General features: G+C 40.9%; 1 protein-coding gene across 20 annotated transcripts in view; it reads left to right on the top strand.

Annotated features, from left to right (window-relative positions):
- Positions 1-23,298, top strand: part of CACNA1C (calcium voltage-gated channel subunit alpha1 C) — a 465,854-nt gene that overhangs the window by 306,862 nt on the left and 135,694 nt on the right. For 12 of the 20 annotated variants that reach the window (XM_032106990.1, XM_032106978.1, XM_032106993.1 and 9 more), the window contains exons 8-9: positions 12,372-12,475; positions 18,460-18,632. In XM_032106990.1, the coding sequence (XP_031962881.1) occupies positions 12,372-12,475; positions 18,460-18,632 (277 nt within the window). Of the gene's footprint in view, positions 1-11,891; positions 11,996-12,371; positions 12,476-18,459; positions 18,633-23,298 lie in introns of all 20 variants that reach the window. The other 8 variants (XM_032106985.1, XM_032106974.1, XM_032106991.1 and 5 more) reach the window with 1 other exon arrangement.

The raw sequence follows: 23,298 nt of genomic DNA, 5'->3' as shown, positions 1-23,298 counted from the left end.
TGTGATTCCACAACTGGAAACTGGATGAATTATCTAAAATGTAGAATTTTCCTAGGATTCCTAGATTGGGAACTGGATATGGAGGAACTTGGGTTATACTGATCAAGTGCAAAAAAATAGTTGACAGTCTTGCCTTCACTTATTAAAGAAGGTAGTGATTATCTACATCTTACAGTGCTGTTTTTCTTAATCTTTATTTTCAAGGACTCAGTGGACTACGGAAATCAATGAATAGTGTGTGCTGGATATTCCTGTGCATGCAGCAATCAGTACTGTTCTGATGTAGCTGTGGAAGAATTTGCCACACTGAGATAAATGGAAGCATTTATAAAACAGCAATACAGTAATACAGGCAGGAAATCCTTTCTGGATAATCAGCCATGCAAATGTAAATACAAAATAAACAGAGACAGGAAGGGATAGCCCTTGAAATGAAATTTTTAGGTTTGGTAACCCACCATTGTAAGGGATATTTTTATACTTGAATTGAGGACTTTATTCTTTTGGAGTGAATTTCCATAGACTTTAAAGGACGAAAAGGTTTTTAGGTAACTGAGTAGCAGTAAGAGATGGAGCTGCTGCAGTGGCTGTAATGAAAGAACTGTGGCTAAACAGCCTTTGGGCTCTTGCACTACTTTTTCAAAGCCCAACCTTTTCCTTTTAAAGGGGGAAAAAAAATAGTTGTACACACTTATGTGGGAATCAGGCACCTCACATAAAGCTCTGTGACTTTTAGCTCTGGAGCTCTGAATTCAAATCCTGACTAAGTCACACAAGTTCAAACAATTTTTGGAGGTCACTTCATGGCATTTCTGTAAATTACAAATTCACTCAACAAGCACCAGTGTAATCAGTCACATGAGAGAATGGAGAGTCTTCATAGTCCCTCGACTGGTCCCTGGCTTTGGCAGAATGCAGCAGGTGGATTGATGGCATGAACCTCCTCTAAGGAGATCTACTGTTCAGGAACCAAGAATAGCAGAGAACTGTGCGGGCCAAGGTAATGTCACTGTTGGTGTCAGCTGTTGAGTACCGAAGAAGTAAGGAAGAGGGTCTGTCAGCCATCTATATCGACAACAAGCAGAACGGATCAAGAGCAAGGGCTTGGCACAGCAGACTGCAGGATGTGTTTGTGGAAAGTCCTGAAGACCTGCTCAGTCTGGGCCTCGTGTCCTTAAGAGCTTGCCTGGGTCAGTGCACAGCCTGTTCTTTCCCCTCTGATCTGTATGACCCAGACAGCTTCAGAGCAGACAGACTGACCTGAGCCACCACTGAAAAAAAACAACTAACTTCTGAGGGAACAGCTTAGAGGGAATTTTTTACATCCTCAAAGTGCAGCAGTTTCAGCACACTCTAGAGTGTGAGTTGCTTTATCACTTGGTGGTAATTGAATTTCAGTATTTCACTTTTGGTTAACATGTTCCACGTTAAACTGGATTGAAATGCATTCAATTTTTTTTTTTCTCTCTTCTACATTTTAAGCCTGGAGAAAGCATGTGAGGTGGCAAAGCAAGAGTTTTATTGGAGCTCAGAATTTTTCTTTGATGTAAGCATCCCTTGCTGTATAACTGATGTTTTTAGCGGGAGTTCAGAATCCCTGTATTGCCAAACAGATATATGTAGCACAGATATGTAGCACCCTCCAGTTTTCACAGAAAAACAGAGAAGTTCCTCAAGAAACCACAAAATTACAGGTGGGATGGGAGGATGTGTAAATGGTGGCTTCCTGATTATTTTTGTTTCCCCTCCCCTAGCTGACTAGAGAAATTTCCCAGGGGTAGTTGTACTAACCAAATTTAATATGCTGAGATTTTGTCAGCAAATCCACTCTTCAGATAGCTGATTTGCCATGATAATGTGTGTCCCTTTGGAACACTACTAGCACTAATAAAAGTGGCAACTTTGTGAAAACACTGCTGGGGTTTTTTTTAAGTGAAAGGAGAGCCCAACATTTTTTTCCTCTATTTTGAAGAGTGTGAAGTTAAATGGCCTTTTCCATCTGTTGGAGTTGTACAGTAAACTCGTGTGAAGGCCATTTGAAGTCATAGGTTGAACTAGGACACTGGTAAACACGTTCGGTATTTCCCCTGTAGTGGTGAACAGGGTGTTGATGCCAGGTTGGTGCTTGGACTTGATGTTTAGAGGCCTTTTCCAGCCTTAATGGTTCTATGATTCCCCACCTCTCTAACAATCACAAACTGCTGTGCTGCAGAAGTATGGGATCAGGAAGCATTTTCAACAGAAATAACCTGCAGTGGAAAACAGTTCAGCTCAACCAGTGTGTGCCACAGACATTTTGACCTGCTGGTATTTGAATGCAAGCTGTAATTCTCTTCCTTACCCTCAGACAGAGACCTTGTATTTTCCATAATAGCTCAGTCTGGTAAAGAACATCAGACTGGAGAAAACAATGTGCACCCAAGCCAAAAACAGATGAAATATGAATGTGGAACTTTACTAACGACTGAAATAATGTTGTGGAGTTCAGTGGTTATATACTAAGAGCTAAAAAACACAGTGGAAGGACTCAGTGACAACATACAGTCAGTATCAGTCATCTGGGACTAGATAGCTGAAAGTTTGGTATTTTCTATGTTTCTCTGACTTTATACAGTCTTTCCCAGCTGATAGAATGTGCACATCCTTAGAAAGGTGGGGCCTGTATTAAATGAGTGATGAAAATGTGACTCAGTACTGCTATGAAAAATAAATGTGGCAAATTCTAGTGGTAGCAATGCACTTCCCTCAAACTGTGTGCAACTAAAGCAAGTACAGCTTGCTCCATGTAACAGCAAAATGACATTCCTGTGTAACTTTAGAGAAGCTCATATGAGGTATTTTTCTTGTTTTCACTTTGCCACCAAGCAGATGACCTGGTTCTAAGGCAGAGCTGATCTCAGCTCTAGCCTTGCTCTTGAGCAGGCAGCAGCAACCTGGTAGGACTCTCCTGCAGGACTCCTGCCTTTGCACAGTCTCCCTGAGAAGCTCAAGCCAGTAAAGGTGTATCTCCTGCAGGAGTGTGTTCTCTCATGGCTCTGGAGCTTGAGCCCCAGCACTGCTTCCATTTGTCTTCTGTACAGCTCTGTGTGGGGAAGCTTGGTCACTTCTGGGGACTTCAGCCTCTTGTCAGGAATGTCAGGCAGGATAGCAGTGAACTATAGCTCACTGAAAGCTTTTAATTAATAAACCATGAATTATGGTTCACCTGTATCAGGGCAGTAAATATCAGGGCAGATATTTACTTCAAAATAAAAGTGTGTACATTTATAGCAGATGCAACATCTTTGATCTTTGAAGATCTTCAGTCTTTGTCAGGAAGGGTGAAGAAGCAACCTCTGCAGACTCCATGTTCTCAGATCTGTCTGCCACCTTCCCCTTCTGTCTTCTGGAATCATCCTCCATTGCTGCAGTTTCTTTGATTCTTTCTCAAGGGTTCTCTGTTGCAAATTAATCTTGATGTTTCTGTTGTCCTCATCAAGGCAGTCCTTTCTCAGTTAATGGCTCCATTTAGCTCCTGCAGAGAGTTCTGTACAAATTGCCAATGTTTCTGCCTCAGAGTGGAATTTTAATTTGCTCTTTCCATCACCAAAGAGTATACAGAACGACTGGGGAACCAAGCTGCACATAGGAGTCCTCTTATTTTTCCTACTGCCCACATATGATGAATCTTGCCTACATTATTCATTTTTATCCTACAGTGACTGTATAGCAGAATAACCTGTGTCTGGAGCATTCTCTGCCCCGGTTTATGATCCCTGTGCCTTTGTCTTCACCCAGCTCTGCCTTGCCTTTGTCATGAAGCCATTGAAAAAAACATTATAAATGTTTATACGTGCCTAGAGAAGGAACATAGAGAATTTGTAAAATTCCATCGAGGTAACACAGTAAGTAGAGCCTTTACAATAAGAGCTTGTAGAAAACAACTCAGCTTAAAATTTCCTTTTTCCTTCAGTACTTCAAAATAAAAGAAGTGTGTTTGTCAAAACAGGACCAGCTGATCAAGTGCTGCTTGTTCCTTTGACTGTCATCTGTTCAGACTGAAGCTGGGTTGAACTCTCTGGTCTCTTCTTTGCACCCATCTGATAGCACCAGCTGCAAAATGTGGACTGTTTAGGAACAGTTTGAAGGAGTGCTGTGGCTTAGAGTCCCTCTAAGACTATTAGGGTGTTGATGTTTAGCAAGGAATTCTACCCAAAGAGCAAAGACATCTGAGGGCCTTTCCTGTATTTTAAGCCATTGTTCCTAAGTCAATAGAAGTAAGTCTAGTTTATTTTAGTTTTCACATTTTTGCTTTTTACAAAATTTGGAGGTTTTGTAATTTTTTTACCACCATCTCTCTCCTATTGCCTTGAGTCAGCTCTGAGACCTTAAATTCCTGCTCCTTTTCAGCTGTCCTGAAGACTCAGAACATCTGAAAGACTATTCCAGGTTGACAAGATGATAATACTTTTTGTGACGCATTAGAATTTATAGATGGAAATGCTTAAATGTTTTTGTCAATTTTTTAGTCACTATGTACATTAGGCTTCAATTTTTTCCCAGGGAATTTCTGAAAATAAACTCCTAATCATACATTCCTCCCCGTCCTGTGCCCCAGCCTATTCAAGCAAAGCACTTGTGCATATCAGCTCATTTCCACTGGCAACAATGATATTGACCATTGGCCTCAGTGGAATTATTCATTTGCCTTAAATTATGCACATACATGATTGCTGGATTAAAACCCAACCAAGCAAAGACAACTAATTAGATTTTAAATAATGAAGGATCTGCAAGGTGGAATCTGTATCCTTAGCGTAATAATGCACTAAATCCACTTTTTAGGGTATGTGCTGGGTAATAGGAAATATGATCCTTTCCTTGCTGCTTTTCTGAATGGTGAAGTCAGATGGATATATGTTGCATGTATAGACTCATTTGAAGCGTATGTGGAGAGCAACCAGGAGTTTATCAAGTAAAAGTACTCTTTTTTTCATGTCTTTATTGACATGACATGCAGCAGCTTCACACCATTCAGGCTCCAAACAAACCAGCAGATTCAGGATATGCAGGATTCCAGTGCTAAAGAAATGTAGGAACCCAGAGTGCTGAGAATATTTCTCTGCCTGTTTTTAAGGGTTCTTGCCCCCCTGAACAGCACTGTTTTGGCTTCAAACCTTGGAAAAAATTACCAACAATCAGGCAAGAACTAGAAAATACAGTGGTGGGAATTAGGTGATAGACTACTATGTAAGATTGTCACAGGGTGAAAAATTTAGAGGTTTTGGGCTTCTCTTTGTAGTAAATAGATAAGAGTAAAAAACATCAAAATGGAGGATTGTTGTTGTTCTCTAAACCTTCTTCTCCTTCTTCTACTACTCCATGTTCTGCAGTAAAAGTAGTTTGGAATGACTGGATAGAGAATTCCGCAGTTCCTGCCCGTGTTACTGAATAATTGGTAGGAAAGTGAAAACAATACACGTTTTTAGTAACTATTGGTTAAATGATCTTTAAAAGGCTGTGTAAATCTTGATAATTAGAGACTCCTCTCCTGCTTTTCTGTGCTCTGTGCTGTACCTGGGTCAGGCTGGTGGCTCTGTTCCTCTGATAAGACTTAATAAACAGCTATCCAGCAGCATTGAAACTCCAGGAAAAGTCTTGGTTTATCTTTGAAACTCCTTGCAAGGACTTTTAGAGAATTCTGTCCCATCAGGAGGGATTTGATTTATGGCACAGTTCAGTGTCAAGAAACACCCTCACAGTTTGCCCCACCGGTTGGAAAAAGTGCTTATTGAGCCTATCATACAGGGAAAGTCAATTTTAGTACTGTGTCCCTAGTCACTCTACCTTAATTGTGTGTCACCTCATTGATGTCTTTCTGGGGCTTCTTTTAATCATTTACAGTTTTGTGAAGAAGTTAGAAAGGGTGAATAATAATAAGCAATTTCCTTGTTAAAAGCAGTGAGGTTTACAATACATTTAAAATTGCATAGTTCATATAATTATCACAAGTATTACATTTAAAAGCCCCAGTGTAACATAAGTAGAGTACAGTTAAGAGATCAGATAAAAACATTGGATTCATTACCAGAGCTAACAGCACTAAATTTCTGCATATTTAAAGGTTGATTTATTTGTGTCACAGTCTCAATAGTCCCAATCCTATTACCCACCAACAAGTTAAGAGCAAGATCAAATGAGACAATTCCCAGATGTCTCAGATCTCTAAGTAGAAGTTGAGAGAAAGACAGGAGTCCAACCTCCTCGTCACAAGTCCTCTGACAACTACCAAGAGCTTTCAAGGCAAAGACTCAAAGTACTGGAGAGCCAAGGGTTCTTAAGTCCAAAGCAGGTCTGCAGTTGAGAAGTTAACCAGAAGGTATTGTTTTGTTGAACAAAATTTCTTTTTTGTTTGCAGAGCAGCCTCAAAAACCCTGCTGTCACCAGTTAGAGTTGTTAGTTGGATGTTCTTAGGAGCTGGCAGCAATATAATTTTTCTCATTTGGGATGAATATTTTGTTCTTCATCTGTTTCTGCTGAGGCAATGCATCTAGCATGAGGGAAGGCAGACCTTTCAAAGTTTTGCTTCTTCAGTGGACAGATGTATACAGACACTTTGTAGGAAAATCACAGTACCTTGGTTATTTCTGAAGGATCACATGGATTTATGACATCTTTTTTATTCCCTGACTGTATGAGTGGAAATCATTTGAGTTAGTGAAGTTTCAGAAGCAAAGAAAAGCTTTAATGATCATGAAGATACAATGGAAGCCAAAGAAAATAGTGTAAGAGTAGGAGTACTCTACTTCCTAGGCCACATGACCCTTGTCTGAGATGTAGGGTTTACCTACTGCCTATGATATGGATATTTTTTCTTTAATGTTGTCAACTCAACCATTGCTGTGAAGGGTAAAGTTCCATCCTTTGTTTATTATAATTGGTGTTGTACCCAAATTCCATTTGGAAAGTACAGCAGAGACTATTTTTCCCTCACAGTGCAAAACAGGGCATCATCCTATTAAAAGGAAAAAAAAAAAAAGGCAGAGTCTAAAGTTTTAGTTCCATGACGTTATATATGAATGAAATTTGTTCACCCAAATAATCATGGGAAGAAAAGGAAAGAGGAGGTGGAAAAGGAAAATTTATGTTTCAATCAAAACCTCTTTGATCAATGATAAATATCCCAATCTCACATCAATGGCACTTTATGTATCCCCTGAGCTCTGCCTGCTGGTAGCCTACCATGTCATCTTTGAGCTGAGCTGAGCAAATGACTTCCACACATCCCAAAAGTCATGAAGGCACTTAAGTACTGCTCCTGAAAAAGATGTTCGAGCAGGAGACATTTAGTGACAATTGTTCTCTTCTTTCTGCTGTCTCCTGCTCCCAATATTCTCCAATTTCAGATTGTTACAGGAAGGACTTGGTTTCTGCTAGAGATCTTGCTGCTGGCCATAACCATTACTTTTGGCCAGGTTGTTTTCTGAGGCAGTAAATTCTGCAGACAGGCTGCAGAGAATAGCACTTCTATGCAAAATTTCCGAATTTGCTGCCCTTTAATTTTATTGGATATGCTGCTCCTCTCAATGAACGTTACTCTGTGAAAGGTTATACACTTCATTGTAGAATACTTGTAGCACTTGCATTTAAAAAATGTTATCACAACATTCTATAGTTGTTAGAAGTCAATTAGCAATTTATTCAAGGAACAGAAGCCCAGCCCAGGTGCCCTAACTTGTTTTCCACTGAGCTGCAGCTCTCCAGCACTGTGCACTGAATAAGGCAGATTTCATGTTTTTTCCTTCAGCTTGCTGTTTTCCAGTGACAGCTGCCCTTTTCTGATGGATTAAACTTTTCCTGTAACCCTCTGCTATTTTTGAAAGACGTTTGCCACAAAGTGTCAGGATGTGAGTGTGTGAATTGTAAAGTCAGCAGAATTCAGTGAATTGTGTCTACCCCTCCCACTCAGTGACCGAAAGCCTGTGCTTGGTGATGCTCAGCCACTATGTTAATAGGTTATGTGCCTCTAACATTGTCTGCCTGTGTAAGAAATGAGACACTTGCAAATGTGCCAGACTGTTATCCCTGGGAAAGAAACAAAACCACTAAACAAGTAATGCACGAATGTCTCCTGTGGCCTTACCAATGTGACTTCACCTGTGTCTTCTGAAGAACCAGAAGAAAAAGGCACAAAGGTCGATTGAGAAAGGCAGAGTTTTATTCCTTGGCCCCTGCTGAAACTGCTGATAGTAATTGTGATCAGCAGAGTGCAGAATTAAAAATCCTGGTGTTATTTCTAGGTGATTACAGGTACCATTGAGAGAAAAGCCTTTGCTGAAACGCTACAGGCACAATAGCAATTAAGGATGCTTGGCAAAGAAAGAGCTCTTCCAACAGACCTCATATAGGCTGAAATGACCTCTTTTTGTCATGAAACTGAGTGGTTTCTTTGACAGTACCCAGTGAGGCAAGGTAGTATCCCACTTTGTAGATTGGAAAGCTGAAGCATAATGAGCCAAATGATGTCCCCACAGTGCCAGAGAGGGTATGTAGGAAATAATAATGAGAAGGAATCCTTATCTTCAAGATCTCTGAGAGATGATGCATGAATGCTCTGAAATGTGCCAACTTCCTCACTGTTGAGAATAGTGACATGTAAGTGGTGAGATGTGAGCTGTGAAAGGTCAGGCAGTTTGACTCAGAAAGCAGAATTATTTCCATAAATGACAATCTGCAGATTCCCGCTGATCCTGTGCTTCCAGCTGACGTAACAGTTGTTCCATGCTTGCTAAAGTTGGCATCAGGTTGCAATCACCTGGACTGAAAGTTATAATTCAGACCTACACTGGTTGATGTGATAGTCTTTGTCCAGAGCCACGAATTTAGAAGATGATCCACCTTTTCTGTTGGGATTCCTAGGGTTAGTAGTAAGCACCCAGGGAGAAGTGTTGCACTCAGGCACCAGAAAACTGAGCTGTGTATCAGGAGTTGTTCGTTCTAGAGAGGTAACCTAGTACCGAGCTATTTCCAGTTCAATGGGGGCAACAGTACAAAATATATCTTGCAGACTTCATTTTCTCTGCTCAGTAAATGGTGACACTCCTGGCTTTGCTGTTACTGTTTTGAGTAAGTTTTTTTCCCCCCAACTTTCACCAAACAACCTATTTCTCTGCATTTCTCCTGCAGTTGTTTTTCAGGAGCAAGCAGTAAGCTCACAGTGCAACATTTCCTTATTGCAGGGAGGTTTTAACATAGTTTGCCAAATATTTAACGTTATGAGATCATATAACATACATTCCTGTCACCTGTGGGACAGTCCCACAGTGTATGGAATAATCTCACCTGCTACTAAGGAAAAAAATGACATGATAGCACCAAACACAGGGAAGTCCAGCAACAGAGACGGACTCAGCTGTCTGCCAAATACTGACAGCTTCCCTGTGCTTGAGCAGCTCTCTCTGCCTCTGCCCCTCAGCTTCTCTGTTACGTATATAACTGCGCAGTAAAAAGGAGATGAAAAGCTGACCTCTGAAATTTTCAGTCTGAGAAGTCCCCAATGCTCGGCTGCAGCAGAACGCAGGTCCGTTTTACAGGACTGATTTGTGCTGATGCTAGCTGCTACAATTGTTATGCAATTGTGCAGGCACTGGGAATAACAGAGTGCACTATCTTCTACTTATATACTTTACCAGGACGTGCTGGAAGCTTCTTGCCATCTGGAAATTTCTTCATGCTGGGGAAGAAAGTCCTTCATGTGCTTCTCCTGACATGCACTTGACCTCTGTACCTGGCATCCTGGGCATTTGCTCTTTAGGATTCGCTTGTACCACAGCTTTGAGAAGTTGGACTTTTCCAGCTGACTTTCCCAGCTGACAGAAAAATCCCAAACTGATGATAGATAAATACCATGCAGCTGAGGCTTTTTTATCACCATCTATCATAGTTAGAGGAATGTCAATTCATCATTGTGCCCACAGTGGTAAATTCTTATGGCAGTTTTTCAAAGTCATCCATACTCATTGTTTGTGCAGGTTGCTTTATATAGATGTTGGTGTTCTTTGTAGGAGAGAGAGGGTGTTAAATCTCATTTCTTTACTTAATTCCAACTTGGGCATTTGCATTTTGCCTTCCTGATTTTCCAGCTGGGATCTCAGGTGAATATTTGCTTCCATCTTTATACTCGATGGTGTTTTGTTCTCATTAAAACCCTGATGTGCAGGTAGAGGTATCTACTTTTTGGTCACATGGGATGAAATGTGGCTTGCAAGCATAAAGAATAATTAGTATGATTTATAAACTAACTGAAAAATTCTGCAAAACCATAAAAAGGGAAGATGTTTATTATGCTTAGGGAATGATAGGAGCTCAAGTACTCTTCTGCCCACCAAATGTATTTATCCTGTGAGGAAGGAGCTGATGAACTGTTTTCACAGAGGCAGATTTTGAGCTTATTTTTTAATGAGTCTACTTCAGTCACAGATGAAGGAGCCCTGAGATGGAGTTCTGGATTGGTCCATTGACTGTGGACTATTGCCAGATGAGAACTTTAGTGACTCTACTTTGGAAGAAAAATGGATAATGGACTTCCATCCACAAAGAACTGATTATATTAGTGTTACTCTCCTGCCTTGCCTTACTGAAGGTCTGAAATTCCTTTCCTGAGTTGTTACAAATCTTGAGTGAGATCACCTCCGCTGAGGTGTGTCTTGCTGCCCATGTACGGAAGGATATTTCTTCTGTGATTCCAACAAATGTTTAGGTTGCAAAGGAAAGAGCATTTTCCTGGAAAGAGAAAACAACATAAAATTTTCAGAGCAGTGGAAAACAAAGGAATGTAGATTGCTTTATGCCTTTAGGTACTTTAAAGTCTGCAGTTTATGTTTATAAATCAATTTAGTGCTCCTGAAAATGTTAACCACCATCTGTTTCTTTAATGATGCCACGTCTGGATCCCAAGATAAGTGTTTATGAAGAGTAAAGAAGGGACTCTGGTATTTTTGATACCATTATGAAAGTGAGATTCTATTAAGGTATTTCCGAAATTTTGAACTTTGAAGGAGACTTCAAGATAAAACAGCACTTATGTACTAGATGCTTTCAGAATATATACAAGATCTTATTATGTGCTAGAATTGAATCTCATATAATACAGATTCTGGTGCTAAAATGAGTCTCCCTGCTTCATGTGCAGATGCTTGTAGTAGTGTGAAATCCATGCCATTCAGTTTACAGTCTCAGATTCTCTTAGCATTCCATTGTGTAGGAATCATGTTTTGCTAAGTGAATCATCCTTCAAGTCAAGAGAAGTTTGTGAGGAAGCTTTAGCAAGCACTGGACTAGGTCAGAATGTGGTGGGCCTTGAAAAGCCCTTCCTAGAAAGAACAAAGCTGCTGCCCTCACTGTGGTAAAGGGTGAAGATTCCCAGAGCGGTGCCAGGGAAAGATCAGCGCTGGCCCCCAGTTCCCACCTGCTCCTCTCTGAGGTACCTGTGCTACACACGGGCAGTAACTGTGATCTGGCAATACACTGTGGCAGTGCCTACCAAAAACTAGCAATATTTTCCCTGCCAGGAGAGGGTCATATGTGTGTGCAGCGACCTTTAGAAGTCATGGAGCGGACCTTTCGTGGTGCTGTAAGTAAATTCCAAAAAGTAAGTCCACAATTTTGAGCATCCGAGGAAGTGCCAGTATGGCACATGGTTATGTTTTAAGTTGTATTAAGCACTGACTGTGAGGAAGTAGATGAAGAAAGCAATCAAAGGAATGGTCACATCAGAAAGGACACACAGAAACACGTGGTGTGATTATGTGTAAACCAACCACAGGCTCTGTTTACAAACCTTTCCATCTGTTCCTTTGCCTAATCATTTCTGCTTTCCCTCTCTGTCTTCTAACTTTCCTTCGTCTTTCCAGATGCAGGACGCTATGGGCTATGAGTTACCATGGGTGTATTTTGTCAGTCTGGTCATCTTTGGATCCTTTTTCGTTCTAAATCTGGTTCTTGGTGTGTTGAGCGGGTAAGCTGACAGTTTTGGTGTCCTTTTTCCAATGCTACAGGGCAAGACTCCATAATAAGGGTTCTTCCCTGTCACCAGGATACTTTCAGAGGGATTAAAAATCTGAATCCAAGGAAGCTTCACATCATCTCTGAAATACTTTGACAAAATGTTCAAATATTGCAAATAACAATACAGGTAACAAAAGCGGTGTTATTCTCTGACAGAGAAATCCAACCTCAGGGCCTTCAAAATTATTTATGTCAGCCTGTCATAAATTTCCAGAAAACTGGCTATTGAAGAATCTTACTGCTGGTGACTTGGGATCTCTTTGGCTGGAGCCTTGCAGTGCTCAGAATCTGAGCTTGTCTCACTAATTATCATTCCACTCTTCCAGGTCAATGATGCCATAGGAAGGGACTGGCCCTGGATCTATTTTGTTACACTAATCATCATAGGGTCATTTTTTGTACTTAACTTGGTTCTCGGTGTACTTAGCGGGTAAGCAGTACCAGGAAAATGTTTTATTACTGTTTATTTTTTAAAATTTGTATTTCTATTCCTACTCTCTGGTTTCCAAAACAATGGTCAGTGGCGGGTTGATCTCAGGAACCTCAAGGGGAGTCCTAGACTATTGCTGTGCCATAGCAAAATACAGCATGCCTAGTATCACAGAAGGAGCCTTTTGACTAAATCAAAGGAATATGAGACATTTTTTTTGTCTGTAACACGTTCCTCTACCTGTGCTCTGTGGGAAGAGGACAGCTCTATGCTCTCCTGTGGGCAAAGCAATCCGTGTGCCATAGAAGGGGATTATAGTAGAATTTCTGTAAGTCAGTAGGACTGAAGGAAGAATGAGAGCATGAGACAAATCCCTTCACATCTGTAGGATGAGATTCCTGCCAAATTATGTCTTCTCACAGGAGAAATTTTCGCATTGTTTAGTATAACTAAAGCTCAGCCTACCAGGAGACTATTTTCCCTGGAGAGAGTCTTGGGCACGTTTCTTCTTCAGTAAGCCCATCTTCTCTATTGTGCAGATTACAAGCCTGGCATGATGCAAGGAGAAAAGATCATTTCCTTCTGACCTTTTCCAAGGATGAACAGAGAAGCAGGAGAAGTCCTTTTAGTGTTTAAGCATTCTTAAGACATGCAGACATTTAGCTGTATTTCAGTTCTGCAGTATAACCCTCTCTGCAAAGCATCGTTTTAGTAGCTTTGATTAAAAACAATGGATATTGTCCCCAGCAGTTAAAAACTTTACTGCCCCTGGGGAGCCACATAATTAAAGGAATCAAGCCAGCAAACATTCCTTGCAAGATTAAAAAAATAAAATCTTCTAGGATTAGGCTTCTAGTTCCATATTTGGGCATGACTGGAGGCCTACAGCCATTCTATGTACACAGCTAAATATGGTATGAGGACTTCTATGTGTCCTCTTTTTGTTCCTAATATCCTGCCTCCTTTGATGAGCTCTAAATGAGTTTGATTAGGGCCTGTACCTGTTGCCTGGGTAGGGAGCCCTGAAGTCCCTTGACTTTGGATCAAAAGAGAGGGAAAATGATCTCTGAGCAGGAGAGAGGACTTGATGCCTCATAGAAATTATGTCCTCGGTACTTGGGCCTACAAGATAGGAGGGGCAGTAGTGGGACTGGGAAAAAAGGTCCACCTTTGGCCATCTGGCAAAGAGACAAGTAATAGAAGGTCTGCAGGAGGTAATATTTCTATCTTCATTACTCCATTGAAGGAGACAAGCTACTGCAACAGCTGCTGAAAGGAGAAGGGTTTCCATGCAGTAACGGGAGCGTGGAAAAAATCCCCGCTAATGAAGTGTTAGGCAATAGTCTGTGTTTGCATATCTGGAGAGTGATGCTCTGGTACCATTTTGAAACACACACTCCTCCTTCCTCCAGGTGGATACTCTGCCCAGCAGGTAAGGATGTTAGCACTAGTGGGGGATGATGACCAGCTGACAGGGAAAGGGATCTGTTCTATCAGAGGTGCACTCAAGGACCATACAGAACTGCTGTTAAAGGTTATATGATATCTGACTGGATCAAAAGTGCCTGTGAGCCCAGCCACGAGGAGTGCACAGTATTGAAGCACTGCTGATTCAATTTACCTGCACTTGGATTTGTACTCGTGCATAATTAGCAATTGAATTTCCTCTCTCTTTCCTTTTCAACTCAAGAAAGTGTTTTGGGGCCTAAATCTTCCACCTCCTGCCATTCTGCAGCTAAACCACCAGAGTTAGTGGTAGGAGATGGAAGCAGTCTGTAGAGGAAACTGAAATCAAAGATGAAGTTCACCTTGTTTAAGCTGTGAGTCACCCCTTCTGGCTGTCTTCACAGTGTTATGACAGCTGCACTGTTTCTGCAAAAATTTCCCCAACTGGAGAAAAGTAAAAAAAAAACTTAAGAATTTGCATCCATGAAAAAACACAGAAATTATAGGACAAATATTTCAAATTTTCTTTGGTCTAAATAAGCAGTTCTTAAACAATCAACTTTCTAAAGCAGTTCTAAATTCTGCTGAGTTACAAAGTGTCTTCACTTTGCAGATTCAGCTTTTTCTCTTGGAGGCTTGCTATTGCTATTAGTCTGATGTATGCAGATGATCCACCTGTCTGTTCTAGATAGAAAGCAGCATTCCTGGTTATCTTTGAATATCCGTTCTGGGCATCTCTGATTTTTTTTCCCATTTATCTATTTCAGGAGCTTCAGCAGGCATGTTGTGTAGGTAGACTTCGCAAAAGACAGATTAGCTTGGGGGGTTTTAATCACTTCTGAATACATAAGTGTAATTAATTGTACTCACAAAGACACCTTGATTGCACCTGCAAAATGAAATGCTGAATTCTGCTCCGCTGAAAGAGCTCTTTTGTAATTTGTTTTTCCTCAGGTATGCCATCCATTCATGCTCCTGGTGAATTTACCAGTCACGTACTGGGCTAAATAACGTCAGAGTGTTTATATGTAGAGCTGTAATCTCTTCCTGACTTGGCTGAGCACAGTACAAAATTCATGTACTCCAAAGGAATATCCAGTCAGCAGATCACACAGCAGACCTCCCCAAGCCCAGGCAAAACAATTCCACATCATTGCTCTGAGCAGTGATTAGAAGTCACTTGAGATCAGAGACGTTCATATCTGCGTTATCTGTTTCAGTTAATTAGTGAGGGAAAAAAAAATGGCAGCGCAGGTACAACCTTCAGACAGGCACACCTAAGTACAGAGAGTCACATCTCCTTTATATTTTGATCCAAATCCCAGGCCAGACAAGCAGTTTCCTAAGGCAAATGGAGGGCAAGAGAACAGACGACGCTTCTGCTTTGAGAGGATCCGGCAAAACACAGTCGGCTGCTTTTGATGCTTTTACTGCCAAGGGATAGGTCAGAGTGAATAGGAGGCTGGCTCTGGTTGTAGCTCCTCCTTGAGCAGTTTCTGTGACCTTTCAGCTATTTTTCCCTAGTCTTCTGTCCCCTCTTCCAACCCTTCCCGTTCCTTGGTGTACTTCTCAGGGTGGATGAGATTTGCATCCTCGTGCTCCACTTTGAGTAGTAAGCAAGAGTTTTGAACTGTTAGAATTCTGCTGTTTTGCTCACTTTCCATCTCGCCTCTAAATGTGAGAAATCATATCAACAAGAATAACCTAAATTCCACCATCAGAAAGGGAAAGAGAAATTTTCTTCTGAAACAGCACATGATGCAGAGCTGGGTGTTTATGATCTTGACCCACTCTAACCTCACACAGAGAGAACATCTCTCCAGAATACTCTGCTCCTTGGTATTCCCATTGGCAGGCATTTCTACAGTTTTCTGGGAGAAGTAAAGCAAAGTGGAACAAACTGAGCTCTGGTGAAAACAATGAGATTCACCCACCCTTATACTGATGCTTTTGGGTTCACTGAAAAGAGACAGATTGCTTACTAGTTCTGCAAGCCTTTGCTGACCTTGTCCTGCCATGACAGTGCAGTCTTTTTTGAGAAGACTACCTCCAGACTCAAGATGGTAATTCCATCAAAAGCTTATTTGGTCCTTGGCCTGCTGGAGCTGCAAACAGTGACCATTCATTGCCAGCTGTGCTGGAGGCAGCAGGAATGTGTGCACCTGCAATACTCCCTGGGCTGAGGCCACCAGCTCCTTTCCCATGGGATGGAAAACGACCACTGATAGTAATTCTTGATTGTGAACTACATTTGCCTGAGTACAGGCTACCATGCCACATGGGAGGTGGTTTGAATTGCAGTAGCAATTTCCTGAGCCACCTGTTCTCAATGGTTTAATGTTAGTAGAGCATAGAAATTGAGACAATTTAAATGAGTTGTCTTCTTTGGAGAGTCATCTGAGATGTGGAGTATGTGTGATGTACGAAGGAGAGAGACATGGAGTTGCAGGTCGTTTACACGAGGCAATCACAGTATTTTCCATTGGGCTAGAAAACTCTAGGTTCAGCCCATTTCGAAATTGGACCCATTTGTTTTAGGTTCTAAAATAACACTTTACAAGCCAAAAATTGAAATATTGGAATTTCAACAGGCTTAATAATACATAGATTCATTCAGCGATTATTTTTTTGAGAGTTAATTCATTAATTTGGATACAGCACTGTAGCAGACCCAGGGGGAAGGTGTTACTGAAGCAGAAAATGTAACTACCATTGATGGATTTTTTCCTAACATTCTTTGTAAGGCTTTTATTATTATTGTTGGGGTTGTTTGTTTCTTTTACATTGTAAATAGTAAAATATCACTCCCAGGATAAGAAAATTTCATTTTTCATTTTTTCATGCCTTGAAGCTGAGTTTGGGCCCAGAGATAACTGTAAGCTAACTTTAGGCCAGAGAAGCCAGTGGTTCACTTCCTCACTTCCACCTTCATTATCAAACTCCCATGGGAGAGGCTGAACCCTCAGCAACGTGACGGGGTGCAGATCACACTGGCATACTTTGTCACATATTTTGGCTAGAAATTAAGGGATCATCCTGCTTTGATCCTGCTGCAGTGCTGGTTTCATGCACAGCTCATAATACTGAAAACCTCATCCAAAACCTGTGAAGTCCATGGAAGTCTTTTAGCGGATTTTGGACCAGACAGGAGGAAAGTACCTCATCATCACTGTTAGAAGCCCACCTCCATCTCAGTTACTTGGGTAGCAGCAACATGGCACTCACAAAATTAACATTTTGGCTAGGATTTTCATTATCCTAATATTAGGCCACCAAAATCATTGGTAGGTCTCCTATTTATTTTTGCAGGAGCAAACCTAAGACAGATACTAAGTGGAGCAGCATTTTTTAAGATCCATTCATTGCTGACAGTCTTCAGCAGCAGTAATGGGTAATGCACTGGGAAGAATGGCTTTACCTCTCTTTTCTAGAAGGAGTGGCCTGTATTATCTGCTCTGTGTGTCTTGTGTGGTGATCTGCTTCAGCAGATATAAGATTTAATGCTTAAGTACTCTTGGTCCAGCAATTTTCACAATCATTAAGCTTACTTTTTAAAATACAAGCGTTAAAACCTGGTTTAGAACCACATGAGTCTCTAAATAAGGGAGGTCAGCATTTCTTGAAAAAAATTATTGCTGTATAAGTGTCTCTGAAAGAGGAGAAGAAACAACACTGCAGCCAAAAAGAAGGCAAAGCCAAGCACCCAGGATCATAACTAAGCAACAGGAAATTCTTGTTCTTATGCCCTGTTTTACGTCTATATTCCTAACAATGCTCTTTCATAAAACTGTCATCAGATGTCTGTGACATTTCTAGCAGAATCTATTCCTTTATCTACCCATAATTTATCGTATTTGTCCACCCAATGAGAGATTTGAAAAACAGATTTCATGTCAGATAAGAGCCTTGAATGCTGAAAAGTCTTCAGTAAAACTTTGAGGTCTGAGTTTTTAACTGTATTTTCCAGTACTGTGGCTGAAATGGTCCATAATTGAATGTGTACAGAGTTGTGAGTACCATTAATTACACTTAAACTAGCCCAGTTTGGTTGTGATTACATATATAATCTTAAACACAGATTGAAATCTGGCTAAAAGAGCCACCATCTCACTCTCCAGATGCCAGATTATTGTCAAACAGTTCATCGTTAATCATTATTCATGTAGACATTTGGAGATAACCGTTGGAGAACACCAAGTGTTACAGAATGTTAGAAAATGTCTGGTATTGTACATAAAATTGTACATAAATGTTCCATGTGTGTTCTATTTGAATTGTCAATCAAATGTTGAGAATTAAAGTTTAAAAAAAGGTATTAATCGTTTCCTAAGTATTGATAGGAATGTGGACACTCCAGCTGTTTTACATGTGTGTGTGCGGCAAGGGTGCTCCGTACACATTTGTCTTGCAAAAAATAGAGACAGCTGGGTGTGCTACACAGACTGAGGAGACTTTCTAGTGGAAATCAATCTAACCCATTGTTTTTCCATCTCTTCCTTCTTTCCACCCATGTCCTGTCCCTCCCTCCCTCTTGCTAGGGAGTTTTCCAAAGAAAGAGAAAAGGCTAAGGCTCGAGGCGATTTCCAGAAGCTACGGGAAAAGCAACAGCTGGAGGAGGATTTGAAGGGATACTTAGACTGGATAACTCAAGCAGAAGATATTGATCCAGAAAATGAAGATGAAGGCATGGATGAGGAGAAGCCTCGAAACAGTAAGCAACTTTCTCCTCTCACTTTCTTTTTCTTTCTCCTTCTCCGTCTCCCTCTGTGCTTTTAGCAAAAAGCCTGTGCCCATCTGCTGTAGTGCTGAGGTGGCTTATAAGGAAGAACAAGTTCTTCCTGAGACATGCACTATGCTTATACATGATTCCAATTTAATGCTTGTAGGAAGCCATGGGAAGCAGAAATACGTGTACAGTAATTGATATTCTGCACATCCTCAGTGTTTTGTCTGTGATACTGGCATAAGATCCTGATATTAAATAGATAAAAGGTCAATACTTGCTGTTAAAGTCCACTACTGAAAAGAGTTTTAAGATACAAGTGTGTCTGTTATTCATTTATTCAATTGTAGTTCAGTGTTGCAGGCTCTTTGCCCATGGTTGGTTCCTTTGAAAGCAAAGGTTTCTTAGGGAAAGCAGTGCTACAGTATGGGAGGAGGGCCAAATCAGCTCCGTTGTACATTAAGTGGGCCATCTGTAACTCCACTGAAATCAGTGGATTTGTGTTTGCTTTTGCCAGGCTGGATTAAGCTCTCAGACATTTCTTCTAAGGGTGTTATTTCTTGCTCTTCTTTTTTGGAGTTGACAAGATGTTTGTACAAAGTGGAAATTCACCAACGATCTCTTATCAGAAATCCTGAAGAAGGAGGGGCTTGAAGAAAGCAGTGCTTCCCAACATTTCATTACCTTTCTTGAATCTTCTTCCACCTTCTCTTTTCCCAACACAGGCTGTGTAACACTTTAGAAACACTTAGCAGTTATCATTGCTGTTTCTGCAGTTGGGAAATGTCAGACTTGGAACCTTTACACAGTCAATGGACACTGGCTCTACTCTTGGCTTTCACCATAGGAATGAGCTTTTTCTTCATTTGATTTTGGAAGACATGAAATGTGTCCCTAGATGTCACCCTTCTTGCCAAAAGATCAAAACCTATGGGATGATCCCATCAGAAACATATATTCCTGTAGTAGGAAGATTGGACATGGGAAACTTGTGCCTTTCTTTCTTCAGCAAGATTTTTAACAGATGTTCATGATGTTTAAGATATTCATAAGCACTATTGCTACCAAAAAAATGAAGTTCTTTTAGAAAAAAATAAAGGAAAAAAGTTGGGTCCTTAATATCAGGTTTTACCCATGATATTTAGGTATCTGGACTTGAAGGAGTGACTGTGGTGACTCGCTCAGACTTTTCCCAAATCAGGTTATTTTGATTTTTATGCTGGTGTTTTCATAGGTCATATAGTTTACTTTCACAAATTGCCCTCAGTAGCCATTCAGAAATGAATTTATAAATCACGGCCAAAATTTCCTGCTCTGTGGCATACGATACATGAATAAATCAGATGAGGATTCATTGCATGTGCTGTTGAGTGTGGTCAATCCGTGTTTGAGCTAGCAAGCTCCTTTTATGGGTGGTGATATCAAGAACTGAAAGGTAACGTATCTCCAGCTTGCTTTCAGTTCTTCCTGTTCAATTTGATAAGGTGAGTTTTGTAAGACATGGTTTATCAAAATTAGTCCTCTCACATCTGAGTCGGAAAAAACTGAGAAGTACAGAGCCTTTCCTCAATGGTTTCAGCTTAAGATTACACCACAGAAAAGGTACTGTGATAAGTGACAGGGCAGGTCAGTTTGTTTAGGGTGAAGTTTATTTTTGGTGTGTTATCTCCTGCATTGAATGCTTTGGCATTCATGCCAGCAGTCAATCACCAGCAGGGTCAAATTGAAGGAGAAAGATGGTATTCATTCTCTCCCAAAAGCCATCTACAAAATAAACTCCAAAGGAAGGATTCCAAAGGAATCCTTTTGGCTTGAGTGTTCTTAAGACATTTGAATCCCACCTACTACCAGACCAAGCTTACATCACCAAGACCCCAATGTCTTCCTTGTTTTCTTGTATTTGGCTCAGTTGCCTCAAATGCACCTTCAGTGTCTTTTGTTCAAGTGCTCTTCAAAGCTCATCACTTCATTTCTAGTACAGCATCCTGAACTCCACAGCTGAGTGCAACTGTCCTTTCCAGCACACTTTGCTCAGTGACTAATTAATGTTGACTTTTAAGGTATCAGCCCTGAGAGCTTCAGATGACAATTATCTGAACTGCACAGGGCAGTCCAGACCTCCTTAAGCTGCTGTGTTAGCTCAGTAAACTTCAGGTGTGGCCTTTGCCTCAGTTGTGTTGTACTGATGCTCAGGGGACACATGCTTCTGCCTGACCTCTGACAGTGATTCACAGAGATATTTTAAAGAAGTCACGTCAGTTTTTGCTTCTTTGGTTTTCCCTTGGATGTTGTTTGGAGGTTTGGGGGTTTTTTTAATAAAGAGTATCAGAATAGTTCAGAAGTTCAAATAAAATATACTTATTAATCTAGAGACTCAGCTAATGTAAGTTCTGAGACTCAGCAGTTTACACCATCTGGGCTCTGACCCAGGTAGTCTACCTAAACAGAATCATCCCAAACACAGAGAACATATGTTTCCAGTCTCTTCTCTGTCCTTGGCAGCTACAGAGACAGGTTTTGCTGTCTTTTAACTTTGTAGAGAGTGCTGCCCTCTTGTCAGCATGGGAACTGCTTCCTGTAAAACAAAGGACACAAAGTGGAAGGGAAGAGAAACTCGCTTGCATCCCCTTTCGGTTTAACTGCCTGTGACAGTCCTTAGGGCATCATCAGTCATGATCTGTATATGCTGCTGCTTTCCTGAGGCTGTCAAACCTTGCCCAAAGTGTCACTGGGTGTTTTCAGCCCTTAATGAAGTTATCAAGTCCAAGGATACAACAGAGAGGACCTTAGTGAAGGAAACGGTGAAAAAGAAAGATGAACGGAGCCAGAGCTGGACAAGCTGTGCAGCCTTTAGCTGTTCTCTCCATAGCAGAGGTCTCGGCATTCTGCTGAGGGAGTTCATCACCAGTCATCTCTCACATAGATTGAGAGATGTTCACAGAGCAGGCTGAGCTAATTCCCTGTGTTTTGAGGAAGTACCAAGTTTAAAGCAGTTTTTCCACGTTGTTTACAAACATGGTTTTGCCGTTGTGACAGATGTGAGGTGGGAAATGTGAAAGGATTCTGGGGGCTGTTTGTGTTGATGGTTTTGTTCTGTGCTCTTTCCCTGACGTGCCTTCCACATGGGAAGAAAGCATTAATTTGACAGAGGGGAGAAACACGTCACATCACAGAACAGCTACTGAATTCAAAATTACATGATAGCAAAGAAAACCGTCCCTCCTGTTGCCACAGTTACTGGGAATTTGCCCGTTTATTTTCCCTTCCTGAGAGTGGTCTGGAATGCATCTGTAGCTGTGGGCAGAAGCAGGAAACCTCAATCCAACCCAGATTCTCCTCCTATTGAAATTAATTGGCAAAACTCCCACGGAGTGCAGTGGGGTCACAAATAATCTGTGAATGGGCAGAGCGAAGTAATTTGATGTTTCTGAGTGCTCAGATTTTTTCCTCCCTCTGTTTCCTTCTATTTCAGTTCTATTTGGTGCTACCATGTGCAGTGAGAGCGTGACCTCACTACTGTCAACAGAGTCCCTAAAAGTAAAAAAGCCCACTGCTTTTTAAAGGCATTCCATGATTCAAGACAATTAATTCTTCTGGTTAACTCATATCCAACATAGGACTGTAAAATCAAGAACTGATTTGCAAGTAGCCTACCCTACTAAAATTTAAAGTCTAATCATTCTGCAAGGCCCTATTATAATGGAACTGATGGCTGTAGATAATGACGTTTTTGTGTAACACAGCAGATAAAAAACCAGTACAAATCAACGTGTTCCCTATCAAAATCATATCATATTTCAGATGGTACGTTAAATAATGAAAGGTATGTGTCTGCATATGCAGATTTGTACCTCAGTTTAAGTAGGAATAGTGCACAATTGAAGACAAAAAGTGCAGATATACAGACAGGTTCCAAAATGTATATAAAAAATTAGGCAGTTTAAAAAGAAATAGTCTTCAATCTTCACCTTCAGAGCATTTCTGCAGTGCCTTAGTGACCTTTGGAAATTTTCATTAACATCTGAGTTCACTGCCTCTAAGGAATCAATGACAACCTAACTTTTTGGTGCACTACAGGTTTTGTCTCTCTCTTTAGACTACCGTCACTTGTGAACACCACCATAACTAAGAAGTAGACTGCATTTAATCACAGGTTTATGAGACTGTTCCCTAGAAAAAAAAATGCTTTTGAGACAAGGAAGAAGTTTTCAGGAGCAAAAGCAAAATTTTAGAAGAAATTGGTACCTCTTGGACCATTAGAGCTTTTGGAAAATCTGTGTCTTTCGTGGAAATACTTTGTGCTTCTGCACCATCAGGCCATAAACAAGAACAGGAGAGATGGTAGTTTAAAAAGGAGAAGGGAAGAGTTTTAGAACTCTAGGAGCAGAAGCCTCAGTAATTTCAACCCAAACAGGGTTTTATTTCCAAGAGCTCCTACAGTAGTTTGACTCTATTATGTAACAGGGATAAAAGCATGACCACCTGCCTCTAAAAGTCCAGGCATTTATCTATCCAATTCCTATTGACTTGACTGCCTTTTTCACAGTCAATTTATGTACCTCAAGGAGACTGCGTTGATTTCAGTGAGGTTATGTACGAAATACCCGCCACTGCCTTGAATGAAAGCTGTCACTACATCCTGTGCAGCCCTTTG

Source organism: Corvus moneduloides, chromosome 4 (assembly GCF_009650955.1).
Source record: "Corvus moneduloides isolate bCorMon1 chromosome 4, bCorMon1.pri, whole genome shotgun sequence".
In the NCBI taxonomy this organism is placed as follows: Eukaryota; Metazoa; Chordata; class Aves; order Passeriformes; family Corvidae; genus Corvus; species Corvus moneduloides.
Note: the sequence above shows the minus strand (reverse complement) of the source record. Positions and strands in the feature narration are given on the sequence as shown.